At 43.3% G+C, this 26,304-nt stretch overlaps 1 protein-coding gene across 13 annotated transcripts in view; it reads left to right on the plus strand.

Moving 5' to 3' along the window:
* The window catches only part of LOC111251302 (uncharacterized), an 87,249-nt gene that overhangs the window by 44,753 nt on the left and 16,192 nt on the right, over positions 1–26,304 (plus strand). For all 13 annotated transcript variants that reach the window (XM_086991223.1, XM_022807762.2, XM_022807765.2 and 10 more), the window contains 5 exons: positions 4,581–4,996; positions 15,002–15,281; positions 23,325–23,690; positions 25,046–25,288; positions 25,649–26,054. In XM_086991223.1, the coding sequence (XP_086847349.1) occupies positions 4,581–4,996; positions 15,002–15,281; positions 23,325–23,690; positions 25,046–25,288; positions 25,649–26,054 (1,711 nt within the window). The remainder of the gene's footprint in view (positions 1–4,580; positions 4,997–15,001; positions 15,282–23,324; positions 23,691–25,045; positions 25,289–25,648; positions 26,055–26,304) is intronic.

Here is a 26,304-nt window from a genome sequence, read left to right on the forward strand (position 1 = left end):
CTGCAGTTTGCTACTGAGATAGCAACAGTAGTGGGATTGAATGAAGCGTGGCTTGTGAGCGTTGGGTATGTTTGTATTGTATTTGTCACAGTTATGCTGTACAGTAGCTGGTGGTTTAGCGGATGCAGCACCCTCAATAGTGAACTCAAGGGACGGCGGTGGTAGCACCGCTGCGTTCCACGAATTCACTCGAGCACCACACCATGACCATCACCGCCACTGTCGTCATTAACCGCACCGATCCTACTAGTTCTCGTAGCAAAATTTAGCGCTACATAGTGCCAGTATGGCGTGCTAGAACTTTGAGTCGTTTTTACTCTGCGAGTCGTCCACTTTTCGTTAGCTAGCAAGCAGAGAACAGAAAAGACTATTGCCTTTCATGTGTTGGGTCCTTCTTGCTGCTTTTTATGCCTTTTTTTGAGCTCTTCTTTTATTTGCTGCACTTTTCATCTCCCACTTCCAACGCATAGTCCCCTAACAGGCAAGCCCTTAGCGTGCACTTTGGCCTTAGCGTAATCATGTGCCTGTTTTTGTGTGGCTAGCTTGTCGGCCGACTGGGTGTTTCACCAAACGTGAGCCTCTTTTTTTCGTCTCCATTCGACTGCGTGTTCTGATAACGCCCTTTTCCCTCCTTTCGCGCTCATACCTTTTCCCTTAATGTTAGTTCGCCGTTTGCCCTTCCAACACCGCTGCTGAAGTTCGGTCATCTATCGAGGTGGCGGCCCCACTGCCGCTGCTGCCTTCCTCACCGATAATATGATAATGTTGAGCTCCTCAGATCTGATGCCGTCGCCGTAGCGCTCTTGGACGCGAATAGCAGTCTCAGCAGGAGTAACAGGCTCCTCTTTCTTCGGGTCCTTCTTTGATTCTTCCTCGTGCTTCTCCTGCTGTCCAAAGAAGGTACCTTGCCCGTTCCGCGATTGCTGTACCCAATCCAACTGCCCTTACCGCTGCCGTTCGCTTCGAGACGATGGCACCACCAGCAAACCTTACTGTCAACTGCCAGTTGCCGTTATCTTGCTTTCCTGCCAGACTCTCACCCCCTTCCGGGCTATAGAGATTCCTTCGTTGTGTCGGTATGTAGCTAGAGGTTGTGCGAGTTAAGGATTCTTTGCCGGCAGTTGGCCTTACAGCAGGATAGTCTCCTGCTGCCACTACCGGCGTGGTCGGAGAGAAGAAACCTTTCACGTAGCTTAAAGAGGAATAAAAGACTTGCTTTGGGGAGTGGCCGGCAGGCTGATCCTATTGCAGGCACCTTTATACGATACACCTATACGGATCTAGCCGGATCTTCTGGACAATTTTCTTCCAACATATGCCGCTAGCTTCAATTTCGTTTCAATGTATCAAAAAAAACTTTTTGCTGTGGTGGCCCTTGCCATCGGCAGCAGTAGAAGTAGCTGCACAGCCATCTGCTGTGAGGGCAGCACCCAACTGCAAGTTTACGTTGGGTGTGGGTATTTTAATAAAGGGCAGGGAAGCCAAATAAGAAGAAAGTTGTAAAAAAAAGAAGAAATTATTTTTGCTTACTACAATTAGCCTCAACATTATCCCGATTTTACTGAGTAAGCACACAACGGGCTCTTCTAGCTGAATCAGATAAACCAGCCAGCCAGCCAGCCAGCTAAACAAATGCAGCGTCGCTTGTAAACCTCTGCCGTATACGGTATCAGTACATATACTGTAGTCGTCGTATCAGAACAGTTTAATGTTTCTCTTAAACCCTGCCTAACGATTTCCGCGGTTCGTTAGAGGAAATTCGACTTTAATCTATTTATTACTGCTTGGCTGTGTGCTTGTTTCATGTGGAATCAATATGTAGCGTTGTTTAACTATAATTTAAAAAAAAAAAATGGCCTCGTTTGTAGCTGTTCACTTTATGGTTATGCGCCAAAAACGAGGTCTCTTGACCAATGTCACTAAGAATGCAGAAGGTCAAAAGATTCTCTACGCTACAAAACCGCTGCAACAACAGCGAATAGAAACAAGGGCAGACGGCGTCAATATTCCGTCGGATATTCCAAATAGTCGCTGTATTATCGTGATCGTCTTGGCAGCAGGGGATAAAAAAGGGAAGTGGACGAATCGACTTGTCTTACTTTTCGGGGCCCGAAAGCCTTTTCTGCATTTAAGAGTGTATTTATTTAGATTGCATTATATTTCTACATGACGGCTGGCTGAGCTACCGTGGGTGGCCTTCCATGGTCAAGTTTCCATCTGAACAGCGGACGATGTGGGAGTGATAGTGAGAAACTGAATTTTGGATAAAAATGGAGTACTGGATTATGGTACGGACGGACAAGCAGAGGAGCCAGGGCCGATGTGGAAGTTTCGTGAGCGAGCAACTGAGTAAAGCAAGGAAGCTTAAGTGAACTGAAGTGTTTTATGGCAACACGAAGAGGGGAAGACCCTTTGCGCTATTCTGTTTTGTCGACTTCCTCTAGAGTTGGCTACTGCTTGGTTGCTGCTTCTGCCGTTAGTGATGCTACTGCTCTCACTTTTGCTAAGTATCGACCTCTTTTCGTTGACAACTCGGTAGCGGTAGCGGCCCCGCAGAACGGACCGCACACCGACGCGATACTGTAGCCTATCGAACTATCAGCACCATCACCATTACTCCACTGCTGCCTGGACGACTTCAAGCAAGGGTATTTCTGCAGTTGCTACAGCACAGAAAAGAGTTTTTGCAAATTGGACGACTTGCCTTTTACTCGAGAGTCAGAATGCTCTTAAGCCCGTCCGTGTGCGAGTCGCTCGCATCAACGTCAGCGGCAATAGTAAGAGTAGCAGAAGGAGTGGATAAAAGCCACGTGAGCACGATACCGCTACCAGATGCTGTCCTGGAGTCCGTTGAGGGAAAGGCATAGTGCCTTGCTTTAATGCTTGACTGGTTGGCTGGTATGCATGTATATGGCTGGAAGTGGCGAAGTTGATCCTCGTCGCGCTGGCCGTGTGTACGCAGCAGCAGTAACGGCGACGGCGCGTAGAAACAGCGCTTTAAACAACCCCTCAAGTAATAGGGAATCGGGGGCGAGGGAAGCAGGACCTGCAGACAAGCCAAACGGGACACAGGCTGTGTGGCGTGCGGAGTTCTCGACCTACTTGGGAAAGGTTGGTCTGGTAAGCAGATCGGTAACCTACGTACTGGGCTGGATCATGGGCTCGTCGCCTCGATAGCTAAAAGATAAACTTGGTTCGCACTACGCAGCACGTACGCCTCGAGCCCCAACGGCAACGTGACAATGATGTCACGATGCCTGCCTCACAACGACGTTGAACAAGAGCGCGCAATACATCAGACTATTGAGTGAAAAATTACGAGAAGGAGCTTGACATCGACATAGATTTCGAGTTGAACAGAGAACGATGAGCGTGCTAGAAGGCAGAAGCATGTGAGTTTCCATGGGACCCACGCGGGCGTGAGTTTTCAGTGGTTCGGCAAAGAACATGGCGCAAGAACAACGCAGCTGCCCGCCTTGCCGCTCCGAGTGAGTAGGTGCTGTGCAAACAAGTTGGTCCCTCTGGATAGAAGTCCTGCTGATACGCGCAGTTTAGCCCATTCTGTTCAGGCTGGTAATACTTCCGATAGTAACGGTCAGTACTTTAAAGGGGGGTACGAAAGGAGGGGATGATGAGGTTACCAAATAAGCAATAGATGCTCAGCAAGCCTCATAACCATAAACTGAAGCACAAAATTTCACCCGTGCCAACATGCCATGGCACATGCTATTGACCACGGCGTAAATCATACGACTAGCATACGTCGCATAGGGTCCTGCAACAAGCTGTAATGCTCATAGTCCGCCATCGGCCCACGGTCGGAGATGAGGGGCGACAGAGAGTAGCGTCCCTGCTGCTAAGATTAGTAAAAGGGTATGTGGGAAGGTCCCACGATGGAAATGTCATGCAAATGGAATGAATAACAGGGCGATAGTTTGACGAAGCTGCTTTTACTTGTATGCACATACTATGATATATTATAAACAAATAAAAAGATTAAGAGTCGGGAAAATAAACGTACATCTCTTACGCTTGTCTTGCACAGACGGTTTTTTGAAAAGATAATCTATTGCGTTCACGAGTAGTACGAGTGCATGCAATCAGTACGTATTGCAGCTAACTGCTCGAAAGACAGTATAGTAATTGTGAATGTGATGGAAGGAGAAGGACGGCTTATTCTAGCGACGTACATATATCCATTCGAATTCGTCGGTTTGTATAACCTGTTTCTCAGCTTAATTCTGTGAAAAATTTGCATATAAAGAAACAAGTCTATCATGTACTGGGTGCGTTTATTGCTTAATCCAAAATGGCAAATTATAATTGTTCTTTGTCAGCCGACAATCAATTCTTTTAGTACAGATTGCATTGAATATGTATACGAAGCAAAAACCGTAGAAAAAATATATTGCGGCCTTTACATTTTTTAAGGATAGCAAATTTGCAGTCGATTTTGCTTAATGGCCTGATTTAACGGCTACAGACACTGGTATGCAATTTAGGATATTAAGCATTATAAAATCGTTCTTTTACTGAATCTTGTTTGTCGGCTTCCGGTTTGCAAATTGCCCTTTTGACAGGGGGCCTGATCAGCAGTACACAGAAGTTGCGCGGTCGAGGCGGTGCCCGCTCGGACGAAGAGGGCAACAATATACGATTTCGCGAATCGCTTACACTCGGCGGCGGCGGCGGCGGCGGCCTACGCGATCTCAACCAGAATAATCGAGACACGATGGAGAGATCGGTGGCGCGGGAACAGCTCAGCAACCAACCGCAACAGCAGCTAAACCATCATCATCCGCAGAACTTAAATCTCAACATGAATTTGAACTCAATGGCAAATACAGTGGATAGCTCAGGCAGTAGTCATAGTGTAGTTGGGAGTGGCGCTGGTGGCGACAGGACTAATAGTCGAACCCTTGATGGCTTGCACCATCGAAGCTCTCATCCACAAATGACGCATTTTTCTTCGAATGCGTCACACAAGTCACAGAAGGTAAGCACCGTCATTGACGATTATTTAATTCGATTAATTAATAGAGGATAAAATTATTGCTATTGGTTTGCCTATTAGTGGCTGTTATAGTTGCTCGCGCTGATTAGAAGACGTTTTACAAATTATCTTACTGCATGATATGAAGGTCTGATAAACTATATATATATATATATTTTCTTTTTTAAAGCAACACGTCGCTGATCGCAGTTAACTTATTTGTACGTAAAAATAACTGACATAATGGAAACATCGGGTATCGTTGTGTGGGTATTGGTATTTTTCTCGCCGTTTTTTTAGTTAGAATCTTGTTTTCAGTGTATTTCGAAATTCAGTGTGTTTTGCCACATCCCGTATTTTGTCCTTACTTTCCAAGTAACTGATAGCCGTTTACAGTTGTTTTAATGTGACTATAAAACTGAAAGTATTTCTCGTTTGCGCCGCCTCAGTCCTCCAATTTTTCTATGTGGCGGTCTCAAACACAACACGCGATATTATGTGACATAAATTTTCTGCATCTGACGACCGGAGATCACCACTGCTTGAACCAATGTTATAGTTTGCGTCCCGTACTACCGCTAAAAATCGCCGCTTTAAACAGTCGTTACGATTACTTACATCTGTTTCCCAGATAGATACACAGGGATAAATGGTGAAGCTTTCTTCTTCGCAACTGATTTACTTCCACTTCCAACCAGTGGCGAGCAGATCGTTGCCATTGGACCTGTTGACGTGCTAAGATGTCTCGTTCGGATGCGCTACGTCATTTGGTGCCCGGCTTAGCCCTTTCGGGGTTTGTCCATGTTCGTGGCATCCCTTTCGAAAGCGACCGGAGGCCGCGCAAAAATCTACGTGACCCTAGGTCATTTCGAGGCAACATTCCTCCTCTAGTCAGCTTTTCTTTACCAACCGCCTCGGCTATCTCTTTCTCTGAATAAGGAGCAATCTCGCAGCTGACAGCTAATATACGTTTACACGCCTTGGTAGCCATATTAGTGCTGGTTGGGGGTAAATAGCGGGTTATTTGATTCGAAACATTGAGGGCATTTTCCTATATTCTTGCTGCTGCTGCTGTTGTTTAGTACGCCCGTCGACAAGAACTGATCTGCTGTCGACGGCATCTATCTTGCCGACCACTGACTTGATAAGAGTTGCTGAGTTTAGGCTGATTTTATTAGGTAAATTGTGCAGTATCTGTGTCGTTGACTACGCCTAAAGCAACGATCTTTCAACCAAAGAGATTTTTCAATATTCAGCCCTATTTAAAATACATATATACATATTTATACCAATACTCGTACAGCCCAGACTTAGATGTACACAATAATCTGCAGAATTGTCAATTGCACGTATAAAAATATATGTACTTGTTTAATGATTCTCAAATCTATCAGCTCTATTCTACCTAGACGCTTCATAGCTGTGGCATTGCATAGACTGTTTCGAACTATATAAATTCGCCTCCAGCAATACCGATTGAAAGGTACTAGGTGCTATAAAAAATAGAAAAGAACAACTCGTTCATAAGCTGCATCCAAATAAAAACAGATATGATCCGCTGATGAAGAGTTTCGCATATACTGACAATATACGCCCCATGGATTTGTTGTTTATTCAATATAACTGTCATTTGTTCCATTACGAGTTTCCGAAATTCCTTCTAGAATCGTAAATAGGATTTTAATCGTAATCATGGGTGATTCGACGTTGACCCTTTGGGTTTGTTGAGGTCTTGTTCAAATACTCTACACGCAATATCTCTTCAATTCCAGAGTGCTAGGCTGCTCAAAGCCACGTTTTCTTAAAGGATAAAATTATCGGATAGCCAGCGCTAGTCTTTGTGTAATCCAAACTATTTGCAAGATTTTTTCTATCGAAAATTACGATATTACCGCAGCTCATACGAAATCCAACTGTACTTCATCGGTACGAGTTTCGCCTTTGTAACGTTATGACGTTGAACTCATTGGTTCCTGTTTAAAGGGACGTAACCGCAACGAAGGATAGTTTACAATTGCCTTAAAAGTGTTTTTGCAAGGAATCGTCGCCACTTTAAAGGTATACGCGAGGTTTTTGTGAATTATGTGAAATGGGCGTTTTCAAAAAACACACTTTGATTTCTTAATCAATAAATCAGTGCCATTGCATATGTATTTTCGGTCCTTTTTTTTGTACTTTTTTTTAATTGCTTTCTTGTTATTGAATTTTTGCGTTGATCCATGCGAGTTTTCCTTGTCTTCTCGGAAGTATATAGTACCGTGCTAGGGGCTCATTCGGCTTGGAAATATTGTACAATATCTGATTTTCACTCGTACTTCGAAGACAAACTTTGTTGTCCCACTACGAGTCCGTAGCTTCCTTTCAGACAAAACTAATTTTCTCGATCTGGAAGACCGGATACTTTAAGCACCTTCTAAAAGTTTCTTTTGATTTTGATTGAGGGACCTTTGAGGATTACTTGGAAGAGTGGCCTGGTTATGTGTTGTTTTTTGAAAATCTATTTATAATAGCGTTTAGCCTTGACAAATCTGTTCATGCATTTTTGAATCTAAAAAACAACCCATAGTGCTATACATTGCTGGCATAATTTTAGGCCCATACCATTTATTGATGGGATTGTTGCTTCCACATAAACTCAGAGCACGACGGATGATTAAAGCTCCTCATAGAACACCACTTCCGTGAAATTTTGGATGAGGGTTAGCTCATGTTTCCTAATGAGATAAATAAATTTCTTTATTGCTTCTGGAATCCATTGAGCAATTTCAGAATTCGACAGGCGGAAAAGCAGTAAAGGGCATATGAGCAACAAAATGGCATCAGAAAAATTTGACGACGCCTTGTTTAATGAAACCATTTTATTTAAAGCATTTTGATGATAGAAAAAAGCGGGTTACACCAGCAGTTGGCCCAAGTAAACTGGCGTAACCGTTGTCGTTTTCTTAGTCAATTTCCGTGATACGTTCCCGTTTGTTTTTTGTTATCGGCACCTTTTTTTAATGTATCCTGCCTTCAACTGCTTATTCGGATAATGCCCTATTACCATGCACCATTCAATTGCGTTTTTGCCAGTGAGGTTGACAGCCGCCCTATTTATTCCTTAAGGTCCGCATACTGCTACTATGCTGTTCTGTCGTTCGTGCTGTACAGCATTCGTTTAGGCTCCGTCTCTGCCAATGTGTGGGCCGATCATCGACAGAGCACACGCGGTGTCTTGCTATAGAAGAAACGAAGGGAATTAGCTTACGGAGTAGAAGAGGCAACCATCGTTCGGGCCTTGGTCTGAGGAATGGTTCATATATTGTGGGAGGGTTGACTGGTCTTCAGCCCTCAAGCGAGGACCTCATTCTATTCTATACTCTTATCGGGGGAAAGGCACCTCGATGGGTTCCTGTCCTGTCTTGTTCCATCCAACAATTTCAAGCTCGAGTCCATACTCCCCAGGCCAGAAGTAGCTAGCACTGCCTACGATAATAGCTGCTAGCGCAGCGAACTGCCTGGCTTCTATAGGTGAACCTGACAAAGGCCTTACTGCCGCAATTGACTGCTATCTATGGCAGCTCGTCTCCTCTTGCGCTCCTTGTAGTCTATTTGCCCTACCTTGCCCCGCCTTCTTTCCAAAACTTGCTTACTGAAGCCGCCGCCGGCGGACTTTGTCAGTCTGCAAATAGCCGCCTAACCATTGTTGCGCCTGTTCGATTCTCGTTCGTTCCTGCAATAGACACGAGGTAGACATACCCGGTCATGGTTGAGTGTGATGGTGGTGTGGTACACCTATGGTATGTTAATATTAGTAGTAGCGATTGTAGTGGCAGTATAGGGTAGGTATAGCGTGGATCGTGGCTATAGTTATTTCAGATATGGTTGATAGCTGCTGGTAGTTCCTATTACTTGCTCCCGAATCGTACGGTAAGGGTGCGCCTGTGCGTGTGTGTGTGTAGTCGCAAGGGGTGGTTCAGGAGGCGCAGGGTGTCGGTCGTTCAATGATAGGTTTGGGACAATGTAGTTCGCAGCCCAGCGGCCGGCGCCCCGCAAGCCAGTCAGCCTGTTCCGTAGGCGTCTGCTGTAGGTCGTAGATGTCCGTGTACAGACGTGATCAGGATGTGGATGAGCCAAGTGAATTGGGAACTGCTACCATTCGGATGAGATGCGGGAGTGAGAGAAGAGGGGTTCAAGGGACCTAGACTAAGGCTAGTCATGTGTGGGTGTGTATGCACGTGCGGAGAAAGCGAGCGGTAGTAACGATAGCGTCAATATCCATTGCGCGTCCCGCGATGAGTCCACATTGATGGCAAAGTAAAGGAAGGGATAGGGGGCATACGGGCAAAAGGAGAAAAAAATAAAGGAGACAGCGGAAAGAAGAAGACTCCATACGATAGGCCTCTTCCTTCCTCAGCAAAGCCGAGAAGAGCAATCAAGAAAATGCTATAGCTTGCGACACTAGGATAGAAACGGAACGGAGGACGGAGAACAGGAGGCCAAAACCAGCGGCATAGGCAAGGAGGATCAGCACTGGCAGGACTGTTGTCCGCGGTGTGGTATTGAATGCGACGACGTGTTGTCCTTAAACATTATTACCGCTATCGGCTGGTGCCGAGCTTGTCACGGGTCGGTTGTCGCTCTGTGTTCGTCGCCCTTCCCTTTTGCAACGTATAGCAGCTTTCGGTGCTCTTTTGGTCGTCGGTACGCGACGCAGTCCTATCAATGATGGCAGCGATAGCATGTCATCAATAGCGGGGGGAACAGAACGTAGGACACTGTGGCGGCTCTTTAGTAGAAAAACGGATAAAGCAAGAATGCGAGAGGGGAAAAAGGAAGGACGGAAAAGGAGTAATTGAATTAGTTGTCATTACCGCTATTCCGGTATCGTGAGAATTATTACCGCTGATGCTGGCCGCCTAGTTATGGTCACTGTGGAGATACAATTGTTTGACTAGACCAGTATTGTTTAGCGCCATAGTAGTTACTCGCGAATTGTTATGTTAGAATTGTATAAAATGATGTGATTGGCAAAAGGTTACTCGCATGTGCGGGTGGGCGCATGTGTGTCGTAACAGGGTAATTTACTATAGTATGCAAGTGCATCTTTTTCGAGTAGAATCTATTGCCGATAGGGTACCCGTGGCTACTTCTGACTCCTGCCCTTGCACAAGATGCAAGCATAGGTTTTGGGATAATTGCAGCATTTTCTAACTTAGATTTTCTAAGAGTAATCAAATAATCTTTAGCTAGTGTCACTTTTTGAATAAATATGTTTGGAGTATTTCGTAGATTAATGTGTTGGGTAGACGAAAGTTAGTACCGTCTTCAGTACCATCAGTTGGATGAGGTGCTAGAGGGATTAAATTTATTCGTCGAGTAAACTTAATTAAGAGGTATGTTTTCCTCCGAATTAAAAGTAAAGCCATTTTGCACGTAACTGGAGTTCTACGAGTAACTTAATTTAACTCCGGTAGTTTAAAGTCACCGTCTCAGAGTAGTACATGATTATTCTGTCTCATGTCTTTAATCAAAACATTTACCACCTCAATTGGTAAAATGGATACCATCCTAGTGTGGATGATTGACTGACAGAGCTTTTGAAACACATAAGTAGAGCTTGTGCGTTAGCTCCGAATGCATACGTTGCTCCCATTTTAACCCAATGGCGCTATAATCAACCAGCAGTTTACTTCAAGAGGGTAAGCTTCAAACCTTCTATTACATATAGTTTATATATCATACAAAAGAAAGTGTCTACTGTCTGGATTTTGTTTCTTCAGAAATGTTAAGTTTTTCCAGCTTTCATACGAAAGCCAAGCAGAAAAGACTAGTAACCTAAGGATTGCGTGCTTAGAATGTAGGATGTCTTGGGTCTTAAATAGGGTAAGCGGCGAATCTCTCCGTAACCACCTTTACTTAAACCCTGCTTATTTCATAGGTAACACATGCCCTGAATTGTTCAGGGGGTTTCTGCCAATCCCCACACCCCAAAGTGATACTTGGCGCAGCTAAGTTGCAAAAGTGAACGCGTCTATTCTCGTTGTTAACCCCTTGCTTTCTTATTACCGCAGTTCGTTTACGCTTCGCCCATTAGCTTGTTTCGCGAGAATGGTGGAGGCTGTATATTTACTGGAAGGAAGACAATGCCCTGGAAAAGACGACAACCAACTAAGACGATGGAGTATTAAAGTAACGACGAAATACGAAAATCCCGAGAAGCTGTAATTCCATCAAGAAGGCAAGACCAGCCAACTCACCCAGCGGCCAACTGAAGACTTCTCTTTGCACATCCTTGCGCTTCGTGGGTGTAGAATATTACGATAGCACGAAAATAGGAAAAACAAAGGCCAGCGAAATTGTGGTGGGATTTGCGTTTCATTCATCGTTCAACGTTTTGAATCAAAGAATGTGCGCCCGTATAGATATGGCAGACCCTGGGAAAAACGTAATTGCGTCAGATGCTTCGAGTGCGAAGATACTGCCGCCACTGCCAGGAAACTCAGAGCCCAGTAAAAGATACCAAGCATTTGCGCTAACGATGGTACCGATGCAGCTGGTTATAGCAGCAGCAGCAGCAACACGCAAGAGGGTTTTGGGCTAAAAGGTAGGGGGCAATAGTCTCTAAAAATATCGACCTTAAAACTTCGTACCACTGACCGGGACCGCAGGCGGTGGGTGGAATCTTGGGGCAAGTCTTGTGCCACCATAGGCATTGTGGGTTCCTGATGTGGAGTCTTTCTGCGCCGCCGGTTGCAACGCTAAGCATAGAGTTTTCAGGGTAAAAAGGAGACCTGTAACGAGGGCAGGGGAATATTGAAATGCAGGTAGCAGATGGTTGAGGTGCTTTCGAGGGAGAGGGAGAACTGGAAAGAGAAGACGACAAAGAATACAAGGGCAGCTGCAAATAAGTTCAACAGCAAAATCCAACTTCTGCAAAGAACGGGGACACAGGCCGGATGACACAGCCGCAGAAAAACGACAAGAAATTGCCTCAAGGCTTGACGTCGAACGTCTGAGTTGAGTTGAATTGAATCTAGTTGGGGACTCCAGAATCAAGAACATGCTATTAAAGTCTCAAAAAAGCGCGAGAGAGCTACGAGATGTGATCAAAGCTTCGAAAATGGGGATAAGCTGGGTTTGGCCAGGGGTGTGTCTCGAAGTCTCAATGAACGTCAGGGATGCCCTGTATCACCTAAAGTAGAGGCGAGCAGGTCTTTAAACGTTTGGAGCGCTCTTTTCAGGTTGGTCACCTATCTGTAGCTGCTGTGTAGATAGCGAAGATCTAACGAACCAACTAAGCAGCGATCAAGTTGAATTAGTAGAAGCAATTGTTAGTGGTATCGTGGAAGGATTGTTAGTGTATGAGAGATGCTAGGAGACTTTTTTCTGGGTCGGTTGTGGGAAGAGAAATAAGAAAATTCGAGCAGACAGACTACTATGAACAGTAAAAACCAAACAGAAAGAACAGCATGCCATCACGACGATAGGTTGTAAGACATGACAACAAACTTTAAGGAACGCGGAATGTACCTATGTAGCTTTTAATTAATTCAGAAATAATTGGCCTTACGCCGAAAGAAACAACGGAACAAAACGCTAGCCACTTGGACCTAACATTATTATCATTATGGCTGTAAGAACAAAACATATTATTGTGTATTCAAAAATGAAGTATGAAAAACAACGGGATAAAGGCCAGTCGCATGGTCAGCCCATAGGAGAGTCGTAGTGATGCAGTTGTTTCAAAATGAGCAAAATTAACTTTATTAACAGCTATCGATACAATTGTCATTAGGATGGGTTGAGGTTAAACTTCTAGTTTCAAACCATTTTACAACTGATTTACTTCCTTAAGCTGCTACCAGCTACTATCTAATATTACTACAACTTATTAAAAATGAGAGAAAAAAAAAATGTACATATCTTGCAAGAATTTACGGACGTCTATTGAGATCGTCATTCAGCTTGCGTCTTTGCGCCTACAACTTTGCCGTATATTGTTCGCATGTGTTTGTTTGGCTCATCCCGAGTTAACCAACCTGGAAGATTCTGTTTAAACGGCTGGAGATATGCGGATTACAATACGACGCCATAGCACAGTTACAAGGCTGAGAAGCTATAGCGTGTCGACCAGTCATTCGTGCCTGTTACGTCTGTCCTCTTTGCGATTCTTCTCGTCCTGCCTCATGCATGTGGGTTTCATTGATAAACTCAATAGGGGTATTGATTCTGGATTGATGGCAGACAGGTGCGCGCGGTTAGGGTTCAGTCGCAGACGAGGATGAAACCGATTGACAAAGCAACTTGATAGGGGCGTTGTACCCACCGTAGAGACGCGATTGCGTTCGTTTCTGTTAGATGAAATGCTTTTTCATATATATATATATATATATATATATATATAAAAGCAATTTCCTCAAAGTCACACGAACGAAGCACGCCCGCTATAAGAAAACGATGAATGATGGCCAGGATTCGCAAAATTGACTAGGCATAGACTTTCTTTTCTTACCATATGTCCACAAATTGTGCACGCAGGGTGAATCATGCCGCCTGATCTACCATCAATGGGCGACTATCACGCAATCTGTCGAGAGTATTCACTTCGAAGTCGAAGTCTATGTGAATCTGAACGTATGGTGATCGTTGGAAAAATCCCACTAAGGCTGTTTTGGGAGACGGAAACGGAAAAAGCATTGTAAGAAAGTTAGACGTTGATGGGAACTGTATATGATTATTTAAGTTATAAAACAAGGTATATGATTAGTGGGTATTACGTACGATGGGCTTAAGTAGTAACCAATATATCGAGTACTCCGATAGTAATAGTAGTAATACGGTAATGTAATATGGATAGATTATGTACTCATTTACTCTAGCTAACGTCGTATTTAGCAAAACAACAGACCGTTCTGTATCTTAAAGTGTTCACGGGGAGCACACTGCCTTATTTACGTAATCATATGAAGTCCTTTTCGCGATATCAACACAGTCGATGTTACCGATTAGACCAGTCAGAGACTTAATGGGTTCATACATGACATCCATTGTTAACTTGGTAGGCTACATTCTCTCAGGAAGTTCAATGGAAGGACTATTCGAAACTATTGTTGATCTCATACGTTTATTTTGTATCAAAGGTCTACTTCTTGTCTTAGTATATATATATATATATATATATATATATATATATATATATATATATAGTTTTTTTCACGTTTTACGTCCGCTGCTTAAACCGTTAGGTTTCTGACATCATTTTAGTTAATAGTAGTGTACTGTATAGGTGTACTAATATGTACTAATAAAACAATTCTTTAGACCCTACTTGTCAGTTATGTTTTTGTAGCCCTCCAGGGACCAACATCATTGCCATATCCGGTTGTTGTCACGTAACGGCTATCAGTAATTGTTGTTATGAAATCCAAAGGTTTATGTCAATAGTTAGCGTGATAACATATATTACGATCACTGTAGTACACAAAGTCAGTTACTTACTAAGTTCATAGGCTTTATTCACCTGTAATCTACTTTATATCGAACTACAAGCAAAACTGATTTTTGTTGACGGCTTGCTCGGCTTATCCATTTATAATACTTCGTTGAGATTCACGCAGGATCTTCCTAACCTGTGCGGGAACTTCGAATCCGATTTTGCCAGTGGATTAAACTAAAAAAATTATTTCGGCGCTACTGTTGGCCCGAGCATTACGAACAGCGACGAACGAATTTTTTTTAGTTTCCGACTTGCTTTGAAGCCAATTGAGTCGCAATTGAGTTCTACAGGTAAAATCGAAGCGATGCTGGTCGTTACCGTCGATGGATTACAACGAAAGCCTATCTTGGTAAGGCGGATTAGTTTAGGGTTCCAGTGTATAAGTTAGTATGTTTACTAGTCTTATCTGTGTGACGGAAATTGAAGATCACTTCTGACCCCATTTTCCTTCTTTTTTTTTTCTTTTCTCTTCTGTTATTGTCCTCACTGGGTCTCCACGTGTTTCGCGCTCTTCCTTTCTGCTCTTTCAGTTCCTCCGCTCGGCCGATGCGTTCATCTCGTCACCAACAGACAACGAGAACTTTCTTCTTGAGCAACACCGGGAAAGTCGGGATCGGGATCAGCGCGAGAGGGATCGCGAAGAAACGGTCAACATTACCGACAACCTCCTATGTGAGGTTGCACCCAGAGGAGTCATGGAGCAGGACGGAACGGTCGCTTCAAACCTGCATGGGACCACAACAAGAGCTGGAACTGGAAGTGCTTATGGATTTAAAGAAGGCCGCAACTCGGTGGGAGTCACTTTTAAGGGTCAGTGATCATGACGGTAATAATAGTGGCACATCCAATAGAAGGTAATCGCCAGAAGGAGCAGACTCATAGAACTCGTCTTGCTGCCAAATATTATAGTTTTGGGCAAAAAAGAAGGGGAGGGGTAAGGACACAAAACGTCCACATAAAAACATACACTCAGGCGGCTAAGTGTACTCCCACACATAGCAACTGCACTTAATTATTCGGAAAATGACTGTGTAAGTGTATCGCGTGGGTGGTAGTTGCAGGTTTAGCTGCTACAAAGTCTAAGTAAACAAGAATAAACTTTTCATCTCTTGACGAGGACAAAATGAAAAAAGACTCCCAACTATATATCATAGTGTTTAGTATCATACTTCACCGGCGGCAGGTGGAGTGGGTCCAAATGGCTAGTGCAAACCGACATCTACCACATACAAACGAAAGTCTATCTCCCATTAGAAAACAGTGATTGAACCACCAATGTGTTCTGGGTACTTAGAACCAGCTTAAGGCGAGAAGACGTCAGTCGTTGTGATGTCAGAAGTAAAATTCTCGGAAGATGCTAACGAGAATCGTAAGCTCCACAGAAACCAGGTCGGGGTGCTCTTGCTTGCTCTATGTTTCCCCTTTCTTTACCTCGTTGTGGGGTTCGTTGATGCCTCTCAAGAGAACCTGAAGAAACCAAGCATGCTGGGAGCAATGAGGATGGAGTCTGGGAAAACGGAAGACCTCTAATGGACGAATTGGGATAGATGCGAGTGACTAACCGAATGTTCAGCATCGCACGAAGCTGCTAGGACGACGAAAACGAGGGAGTAAATTGGGTAAAGGCCAGAAGCTAAGGAGAAATTAGTTGCGGATCGAGAGACGAAAAAAGATGGCTTGAGAAAAGAGTTCCAAGAATGGAACGCTTTCATTGAGCCTAGAACGAGCATACTTCAAGTAACTGAGATCAGCAGTAGAATTTGCGCTAAGTGTCGTAGGAGCCGCGATTAGCCTGCGTAATTCACAGGACCTTGCCCTTCGTCCCCTATTTCCGCCCACTAGATGGCTAGAAGGGAAGACAGTTCAAGGATTTTAATTTACAAGAAACCTTAGTCTTGCAAAGCTAGCAGGTAAATCGTAAGCAGACGTTCAGTTCAGGTTTAATTCTTTTTGTCGTCCTCACCAGGTTTTTCTCGATTTTAAACAGAAAACAGGCAAGTCGAGGGCGAAAGAGGCGTGGTGGTACGGTATAGTTCATTCTGGCCTTGTATATCACTCCATGTTGACTGACCTAGACTTTGATAAGAAGTTTCACTGGCATTTGCCATTAGAACGAAAACCGTGTCACGCTAATAGCGCCGCTATGCAAAAATAACTATTGATGCTGCAGTAATAGAAGTACGAGGTCAACAAAGATTGGCATGCCTACATTCTTGTAAACGCTTATGTTGGCTCGGTTAACTTCGCGGTGCCGCAGCAGTCATGGTAATTCTAGGAACTGTGTGTGTTTGTGTGGAATACAACTTCATGGTCGAGGCGATGGGTGATTCGTCGATGTAAACTAGCCAAAAGCAAGATGCCTGATTTCTGGCTGGCTACCGTTTAATAGGATTGTTCCTCCATAATATTGTAAAGTAGGCTGCACAACAAGACTGAGAGGAAGGGAGATCGTTTCACTTTTGGTGTGATGCGGGCATAAAAGCTGAGGAAAATGAGGCTAATGTTTGGATTTAAATGTATTGCTCATTGATATATTCGTGCGTCAACACACGACGACTTATCTTTAAGAGTATTTATTCCAGTAACTTTCTAATGACTGCGTAAGTAGAACAGAAAAAAACGTGCCGATCAATTTAGGGTAGATACAGAGGAGAGCAATTAATTGTCTAAAGGGGCCAAATAGTCTGATGTTTGTCGCAGCGTCACTCGTGGATATCATTTACGTCATCAGTAGCTATCGGTACGGTGCAGGCATTATTAAGAATTCCTATTTTTGACAATATTGTTTTCTATAAAGTATACAGAACTTTATAGATAAATGCTGTTAATCTTTACTTTGAACATTAAGAACCTTAAGTAAGTATTTTGCGTTTTTCTTCCACAAAGAAAATGTTTGAATTGTTTACACGAGAGTGAGAGAAAAAGATTGGAGGCAAGTAAAGACCTTTACCCATACTTTTTCCTGCTATCTAGTGCGATGAAGCTAGCTATCATTTCTGCTTTCTCAAACTGGAGCCCTCTGGTATTGGTTGAGTAGCCAATTACCTTTAGCCGTATTTTGGTGTCCAACGTTCAGACCTGGTAGATAAATTTTGTCGTCCAAAATTCTATCTAACCTTCATATTTTATGCAGACTTTGTGAGGCTCTGTTTGATCGCATAAGGCTCAGTCGAAACAAAGACTCATCGAGTCGTGTTTCGCCTTTGCAAGAGTGGAAAACAGCCTTTCGGCGATTTTTCTCCTAGCAGTTGTTTCCAAACGTTCTTCGGGTCGACCAATGGCCCGACTAGCTGAATGGCGCATTCATAGGAAAGTCATCCGTCTCGGCTGTTCTTTCCCAGCTCTTTGGCTTTCTGACGAGGAGTTTTCGAATACGTTTGTTCTGTGCCTTTTTTTCGGTGCTTCATTTCCTACTATTGGGTGAAGGAAGAAATCATAAGAGGCTGCTCCGTACATATTGCTTGGCATGCAGAGTAAAATGATCAGCAAATGTGGCTAGCTCGAAACGAAGCTCGAACACACAGCGCGAATAGAAACATTAAGAGGTTCTGTTGAGGTAGCAGTAACGACCTACGCTTCACGATGTAACCAATTAGTGCTTTTTTAAAAGACTGTTCGGCTTTAGCATTTCGTTTTGCGGTGATTTAAAAAAATAAAGCCACCTCACATTCAATCAAATCGAGAAAAAAACATCGGTCCGAAGATAAATGAAAAAAGCCCACATACTAACACGGTATTGAGCATGCTAATTGAAGCAAGTTTTCCGTAATTATTTTTGGTCACAAAAACAACCATCTTTTCCGCTATGCAGAGACGCGAAACTACGCAAAAAAGGTCAATTGTATTGGAAAATTGTTCTTTGTGTCACTGTTGTGTTAGCGGTTTTGCTATGATATTCTGAGTATTAATATTACATATTTTCCAAAAGGAGACTCTCCAATGGAGCTCCTTATCCCGTCTCAGTTATATTTTGCCTTAAAGAAAAACAAAAAAAAAGGCCAAAAAAACAGTTTCTTTAAGAAACTAGAAACATGTATAAATATGCCAATCTAAATCGAGCTACTGGACCGAAAACACACAAATGTAGTCATATAAAATGAGATGTTTGATGATTCCATGAGGCCACAATGGACAGCTTATATGATCCATTCCTATATCCTACTTGTAAGACGGAGAGTTGCCTTGGACTTGAAGGCTGAAACCAACACGGACAGATATTAGTACACAAGGACAATAATTAACGGCAGTGCGCTTACGTTAAACGAAAAACGGAACTTAATTAATGAACAGTAATACTTTAAAAAAAACTGATGGTACCGACAATTTATGTCATACTTTAATATAGTCCTTCATAGATATCGTGCATTTTTTTGCCTACGTAGAAGCCTCAATTAAGTAAAAGCGCACGTTCTTCCATGCATGCTCTTTTTTTTTTGCTTTTCTTGTTTTCGCTTCACTTGTTTATACCTTTTTGTTTTAATCCACTAAGGTAAAAAGTATAATTATTAACGCTTTGTTTCCGTGGCAGAATCTCGCATAGTAATATACTTACTTCTGTTTATCTTCGCTATAGTCGATCCAGCCGCCAACATTCAGATTGTTTAGGAAATAACAAATAGCTACTGCTACGCTTTCATTTGATAAGTGTTCAGAATCCACAAACATTTTGGGAGTAATATTCAAGAGAAAAAACGTGCCTCTATCATGTCTTTAGACCGCTGCGTATAGCGGCGTAACATCTATTGGAGTGTGTACACTGTGGCTGGGGAGACGCTGATGGGGTGCTGGAGATAGAAGGGTAAGTTGATACGGCTTCCGTTAAGCTATGGTAAACGTATTTAGCCAGGGACATTATAATTAGTAACGAGCTTAACGGAGCGTAGCACTGTGCAAGCAGCCGTTACGCTTAGGTTGTTTGTACGGCCGGTCCAGGTGGTTGGTTTCTCCATTTCCAAAACAAATGTAGGCGGGCCACGGCGTGTTCTGAATAGAGGAAAACTGTATGCAGGCAAAGGGAGATATCGCTCTCGAAGCAACTATGCCAGTGATTACTGCAATGAGTGGAAATCTTTGAACTCGTAAAATGGTCAACAGCTACGAGAGGGACTCGAAGGCTTCTGCACAGAAAATGGCGGATCAGTAAATTTGACAAAAATGTTCAACAGTTAAAACAGTCTGCCCATAGAACATTAGCCCATAGAAAACACGTTTATTATTACGGTTACTGTCGATTACGGAGAGACAGCTTAGAAAGATGTACCGCAAACGACAAATCGAAGGTCCTAATTTGTACGTTTTGCTCGTATATATCGCGCTGTGGATGATCAAGTGAAATGTTAATTTTACGTTTAAATTTAACTTCCGAACAAGTCCTCTTTTGTATTGAATGCAATATAAATGTCTGGCTGTAGAATGTTGCAGGCTTTCGCTGTGTGCGTCTATATTGCACGACTACGATTTCTTTTGTAACTATTAATTTTTTTTGGTCAATAAATTTGTCTTATTTTTATTAGGCTATTTTCACGATTTTTCTTTGGCTTCAGTTATAGAAAGTCGTGTAGAGTTTGATCTGTATAAATATTTGCATTAGTCGTTGTTTATGATATGATGCCATCGTAAAGTTGCGATATAAACCATTAAAGTGCGCCAATGCGATCTGAACCGTACCGGTAATGTAGCATTTAGTTTCATGATGAATATTTAAAAGCGCTTATTTCATACCATTATCTTACATTCAACTAAACATTTTATCCATATCGTAAAGTGGGGTGATTTGGAACACTTGAAATTAGAGGTTTTCGTTCAAATATGGCAATATGTCTTTAAGTCAGGCTTAAGGTTTCTGGTATTATTCGATTGCTATTGTGGATTTGTACACTCTTCTACACCGTTTGCGCCATCTCGGTATCTATACGAAGCCCAAATAATATTAAATCGCCAAAAACTCTTTCTAGTCTCGTGAGTTCGGATCAAAAAATACACGAAGTAAGAGGTGAATATAAGTAAGTTAGAAGACGGTTCTATATAGGACTGATCAAAAAGGCTCAACCAGGCTTTTCTGTACGGCTCCATTTCAAATAAACAGTAAACAGATATTCCTCCAGTTAGAAAAGGAATCAACTGAAAAAAACATTACTGTAGTTTCAAATTTATTCTTATCTAGCTCTAAAACCCCATTTCCTTTTGTTAACCATGAAGGGAGGCTCATGTATTATTTTGGCTGAGCCACCGACGTCGGTGTGATCTTATTTCTGTGATTGCTTCTGTGACGTTTTCTTCTTCACAACATCTCTTTTTTGTACAGCTGAAAGACGCTCGACCCATATACCCGCACCCGCACCCGCACCCGCTTATTATTCGAATCACAGGACGCTTGATTTTTTTCATTTACTATTCTCAATTATATTTGTTGATCTAAACAGTTATTATAGGACTATGACTTTTTGTGAAATACATGTGCAAATACAGTACAACCTTAGATGAGATATTGGTTTTTCCCAGCAGAAAATTAAGGGGTCCACACCCGGTTTCGAATTTAGGCTACCTCAAGCGTCCCATACATTAGTAGGCAAACACGTTACGGCTACATGCTTAGGGGAACATAATTTGTTTTCTTTTTTAGCAGCATTTAACTCTTCCAGTTTATCCTATCTAACATCTAGCAATGTTTTTGTCGTTGCTACACACACAGTGAGAATAGCTCTTACATTAGTGCCGTTCTGTAACAAATTGAACTTGCCGAAAACGCTCACTCATACACATCTACAGTGATAGCTTCCACAGAACGATATTTATGAAGCTCTAGTTAACTAGTCACGCAGCGACCATTTTTAGTCTGAATACTGCTCACCCGTTGCAGTGGTCATCAACACATCATGCGCCCTTTAGTCTTTTGTGAGGCATTAACACTAAAAGCTACTGGTAAACGATGAAAACGCTATCAGTTATCACTCGTGAGTCGTATCATAGACGCATTTCGGTAATATGCGCGCAGGCAAGATTAAAATACGTTGAAATGACAAATCGGCCGAACGTTTTATCGGTTTCAAACAGCCTCGTTCTAGCGAGTTCCCCTCAATGTTTATAGGTGTTTATTTCATTATTATATAACGATAGACTACCAATACGCTCCCATAAGATCATGCTGCCCATGAGAAGCAAACATCAGCAAACAGTAGTGCAAGAAAAACATTACGCCACGTTCTGCCGCAATTCATAGAAATGTCCATAAGGAAAGATGTGACACAGAATGATTTGTTTGGCGACCATTCTCCTATATTTTCTTCTGCCACTCATTTTGTAGTTGTTGATATGCTCTCTGCTCACGTTGTAGCAGATGTGTTATTACCACGTTCGTTCGTCTGCCCCTGGCCATCATTATAAGAGTGGTACCGAGATTCTTCGTGTAGCTGCTTAGTTTTCGGGAAGAAAACAAAGAGCGCAAAGTAAAAGTTAGGGTAAAAGTGTGCGGTTAAATGCTATAGATCGTCTTCTTTTTTTCGAACGCAAACGGTGATGGAGAAGGCCGAAGCGATGTTTGCTATAGCGGTTAGACAGCGAATCGGGTGACCGTTTCCAACGATAAAAGGTACAAGCACAGAGGTGGCTTCAGTAGTAACACCGTAAAAACGCCATGCTTTGCGGTGCTATGGCGACACCGTTGCGAATGCAAGATAGAACTGGGTTGGCAGCCCAGTCGGCTTCGTTCACAGGACAAGCAGCAGCTCGAGCGTTTAAATATGGTTCAAGGGGGGCACATAGCTTACCAGCGCGTACTCGGTTAGTGCAACGCTTTGGTAAGGTGGGACGGGTTCTGTCTATAAAGGAAAGGCATAAAGGGACGATGGTGGCATGGCGATGAAAAATGTATTAAGTGCCTTCGGGACCAGACGTGTAATTATCGTACAAAGAAACGTTCCTTCGGCCTGCAAGCGCTTCGTTCGCGTCCCGCAGGCCTCCTTGCTTTCCTGAAGCCTCCAGCCGCCCATTCTTAGCTCGACAAAAGCGACTCATCCTGGTAGCGACTATCGTTTTCGTGCTTCCACCACCGGCAATGGCGGCATCGCTCGTGGCCTCACGGCCGCCGCGGCGCGAGTTAAGTGCTCGCGCATCGCTGCGATTTGAGGGGCAGCAAAAACGAAATACAAGGGGATGGCTTTTTTTCAAATCCATCCCCTGTGTCGCTCTTTTATCATCTTTAGCTAAAGTCTGACGAGAATAGTGGGCCGTTTAGCTTACCTTCTGAGCGCCTTGGGCAAGGACTGATTACTGGTTCCGCTGGGTGCGCGAGATGTTTACTTTCCGATGGCGGGCAGTTCGCATGCAAGAGGCGCCATCGTGAGAGCTCAAGGAAGCTTGAAACTTGCGTGACTATGACGTGTCCATTGATTAATGTTGTAGTGGCTGATGAAACGAGGTTGGTCCTTTCGCGGGGGCACAATGCAAACCATTTCGCGTTTGGATCTTTTTGCTTTCCTCCAACTTGCTCGGCGAAAAAAGCAAATAATTTCTATTTTCTGGGCGTTCTTCTTTTTCGCTGGCATGTATGACTAGCCTGATTGTGTGCAATGGGATATATAGATACGTACCTAGACCGCAGACCTACCTAGAAATAGGAAAAAATAGGCAGAGTGGTAGAGATGAAGACGGTTGGTATATGGCATCGCTTAGCAAAAACTGCTCGTATTGCGTAAACCTTTGAGCTATTATATCACAATTCAAGAACCATCTGCCCAATGGATAGCTGTGCCTCGGCGATTTTTTAACAATTCATCTTCTCTCTCTCCCTGCCTGTTGTTGTTGTTCTTCAACCTTTGCCTGCCTCATAATTATCCTAATATTTTCTAATCGCAGCTAGTGAAACGCGAGAACGGATCGAGATGGCAGGCGGTCGGGAAGTAGTTTCGTCTGCAAAAAAGAGCTCGTCCGTCCGCGCCAAGAAGCAACGACGTGAACCGGTCAACTTAATGGATGACAACAAGCCACTCGGAAGCGAAGGAGTATTAGACCCGCCGTCGACGATGGCTGCCACGACCACTCTGCCGGAATCCACCGCGATTTCCAACGGATCGTTGCTTGACAGGGGCGCGGAGCGGATTAACCGCATCGAAAGGGAACTGGTCGACGTCACGAGACAACATCGTCAACTTCAACACCATCAGCCGCAGCAATATCAAGCTCAACAACAGCAGCAACACGACGTCGTCTATGATGATATCGGTAAGTATCTCAACATGCGAAAGAAAGCGACCAGCGAGATACTCGTACTGAGCTGCGATTAGATACGAACTGCAGGATATGAAGCCGATTTATTGGATTTGTTACTCGTGAGATCCTTTGTGGAAACGCCTGCGGACTAAATGCAGAATATAATTTAATTGCACGCATACTAATACGACTATAGAGAAAGCAGAAGAGTAAAAGGGAAACAAAAGGAGCAGAGTCTGTGGACATTTCGTGCAGTGCATTAATTGAGATTTATGCAGAAAAAGATAAAGGGAGGTGTAACTATATGAGGAAAGCACATAGGAAAGGATGGGAGTCTTGGACATAACATGGTGTGATCGTGTAAAATGTGAAGCAAAGGAAGGGAAGCGTCATTGTTACTAATGACGAAGGAATGCGTGATTCGGGTAGAATTATCGATAACCTTAAATTGTACTAATGACGGGTAGTGTTATGCAAGCTATCAAACAACGAAGGAACTTACCGCTGCCGTTCTGTATGTTTAGCCGTTAGGTACAATTGACAGACTGTAACATAAGGCGTACTGTCAGTTAACGCTAGATGCTCAAAGCTCGAAGTAGATTGCTAGTAACTCAAGAGGGTTACTTGTCCTACGCTATTCAATAGGTTTCGCTTTAATGGATGCATATAAGTTGCGAAATGAATAGTAATGGAATGCTTTTGGGATTTGCCGCCTTGCCATCTAGGTTGACAATTGTTACGTCTTGCAAGCACATAGTTCGCCGGATATATATAATATAAGTTGTAAGTAGCATAGTGCAAATAAGACACTGTGTCTAATTTGATTGTGAGCTAGTAGACTGAAAGTGAATCACGTAAGTCACGAGGAATCGAATAATAAGCACACTTCCGTATGGAGAGAAAAATAGTTTACCGTTTGTTTTTTTTTTTGAAATACAATGCTCATGTGTATCTTGTAGTTTTTTTTTTTAGACGACAATGTCAATTATTTTCTATGTCAATATTAATATCGTTCAGTGGATTCGATAGGGAATTCCTTGGTACTGGGATCTACCTATATTGCATTTTTTTTTAATGTGAACACGAGTTCTACAAGGCTTATTCACTTCAGGATCTTGTTCTATGGCAAGGCAGGAGTACGCGCATTTTCAAAATAGTGCGAACGCCGTATGCTATATATATATACAATTTTTTTTTTCGTTCAGCTTCGCCATGCAATCAACGTTACTCACTGTTTTTCTTCTTTTTAGCCATAAAATAAACACATTTGTTTATCGACTGGTTTTTAATACTCTCTTGCTAATATCGGTTTCGATATCGTGCTGTCTTTGTCTATTCGTTCCCTTTTGTCATACCTGCACATAAAGACGATAGCGGTTTAATGGCCCCTCCGTCTCCAACACCGTGCGCCCCCATGCACGCCGGTGGCCTCAATGGGATCCAGGAGGAGGGCAGCGAATGTTCCGAGCTACCGACGCATGGCGGCGAAGGACTAGGTATATCTCGGGATCTTTCTTCGCCAGGAGGTGTCCGGGTCGTATCCGTTCTGCTGGGACCCTCACCGCCCCCACCTCCTCCTACGCTTCTGAACGGCCACTCGGCCATGAACGGTGAGAGACGAAAAAGGGAATCTAGAAATTTTTGCACACGGCTTTATGAACATTTTCATTACCGCATTTTCATATAGTGGAGCAACAGTCAAGAGTCTCTATTTTCAATATATATATATCTAATAGGCATTTGTCAAGTAACTTAGAAACCTAATTGTAGAAGAAAGTACTTGATGCTCGCTATGGAGTCGGTTAAACAGGCGCGTGAGACAGCTACTAAACATCTAGCTGGGCCTTGCTTATACCCCTAGATGAGGGAAACGATGACAACAATAAATAACCTCGTTTCTCGTTTCTATGTCATCAACTGCTAACTTCGAATGCGATCTACCGTGTATATATATGTGTGTGTGTGTAAAGGTGGATCATCAATGAAAAGTCTAGATGAATTGTCGTGTAGCAATTCGTGCGATACGTCGACGTCGCAGGGTGACGAAGGAGTTGCACGTGTCATCGGCACCGTGCCTATCGCCCAATACGAAGGATCGCCGCGTCGTTACGGACGGCCTAAAAGGAGTTCCGGTCTACCCGGCTACCCGCAGAGGGTGTACGCGCCCGCCAAGGAGAAGACCAATGACAATAGCGACAGGCCAGACAGGTGTGATCGAGAGCTGGATCGGCTTGAGAGACAGCAGCAAGACGACGCTGACGACAAGGATCTAAAAAAAGAAAATGAAGCTGTCCAGTTGCTAAGTGAGCTGCTTAATGGAAGTGTCAAGAACGAGAAGAATGGCTCGCCTACCGATTTTAACGATCTGGACTACCGGTAATTTGGAATTTCCATTCGAAATCCAGTAAAATGGAGCACTACTTGACGGCACAGCGAAAAGTTGGCTTTGCCTGGCTTTCGTGCTGGAAGCTATTTTCTGACAACACACAAGCTTTGATGCGGATCTGTGTAGTCAAGTTTACGTTACCTTGTCTTTTTATAATACATATGTAGTTCAACGCGTTACTATATAAATAAGTGTGAAATTCATTCATAAACGGCGGGAATGGTACGGCTTTCTAGTATA

This window comes from Varroa destructor, unplaced genomic scaffold (genome assembly GCF_002443255.2).
Source record: "Varroa destructor unplaced genomic scaffold, Vdes_3.0 BEIS01000005.1, whole genome shotgun sequence".
Lineage (NCBI taxonomy): Eukaryota > Metazoa > Arthropoda > Arachnida > Mesostigmata > Varroidae > Varroa > Varroa destructor.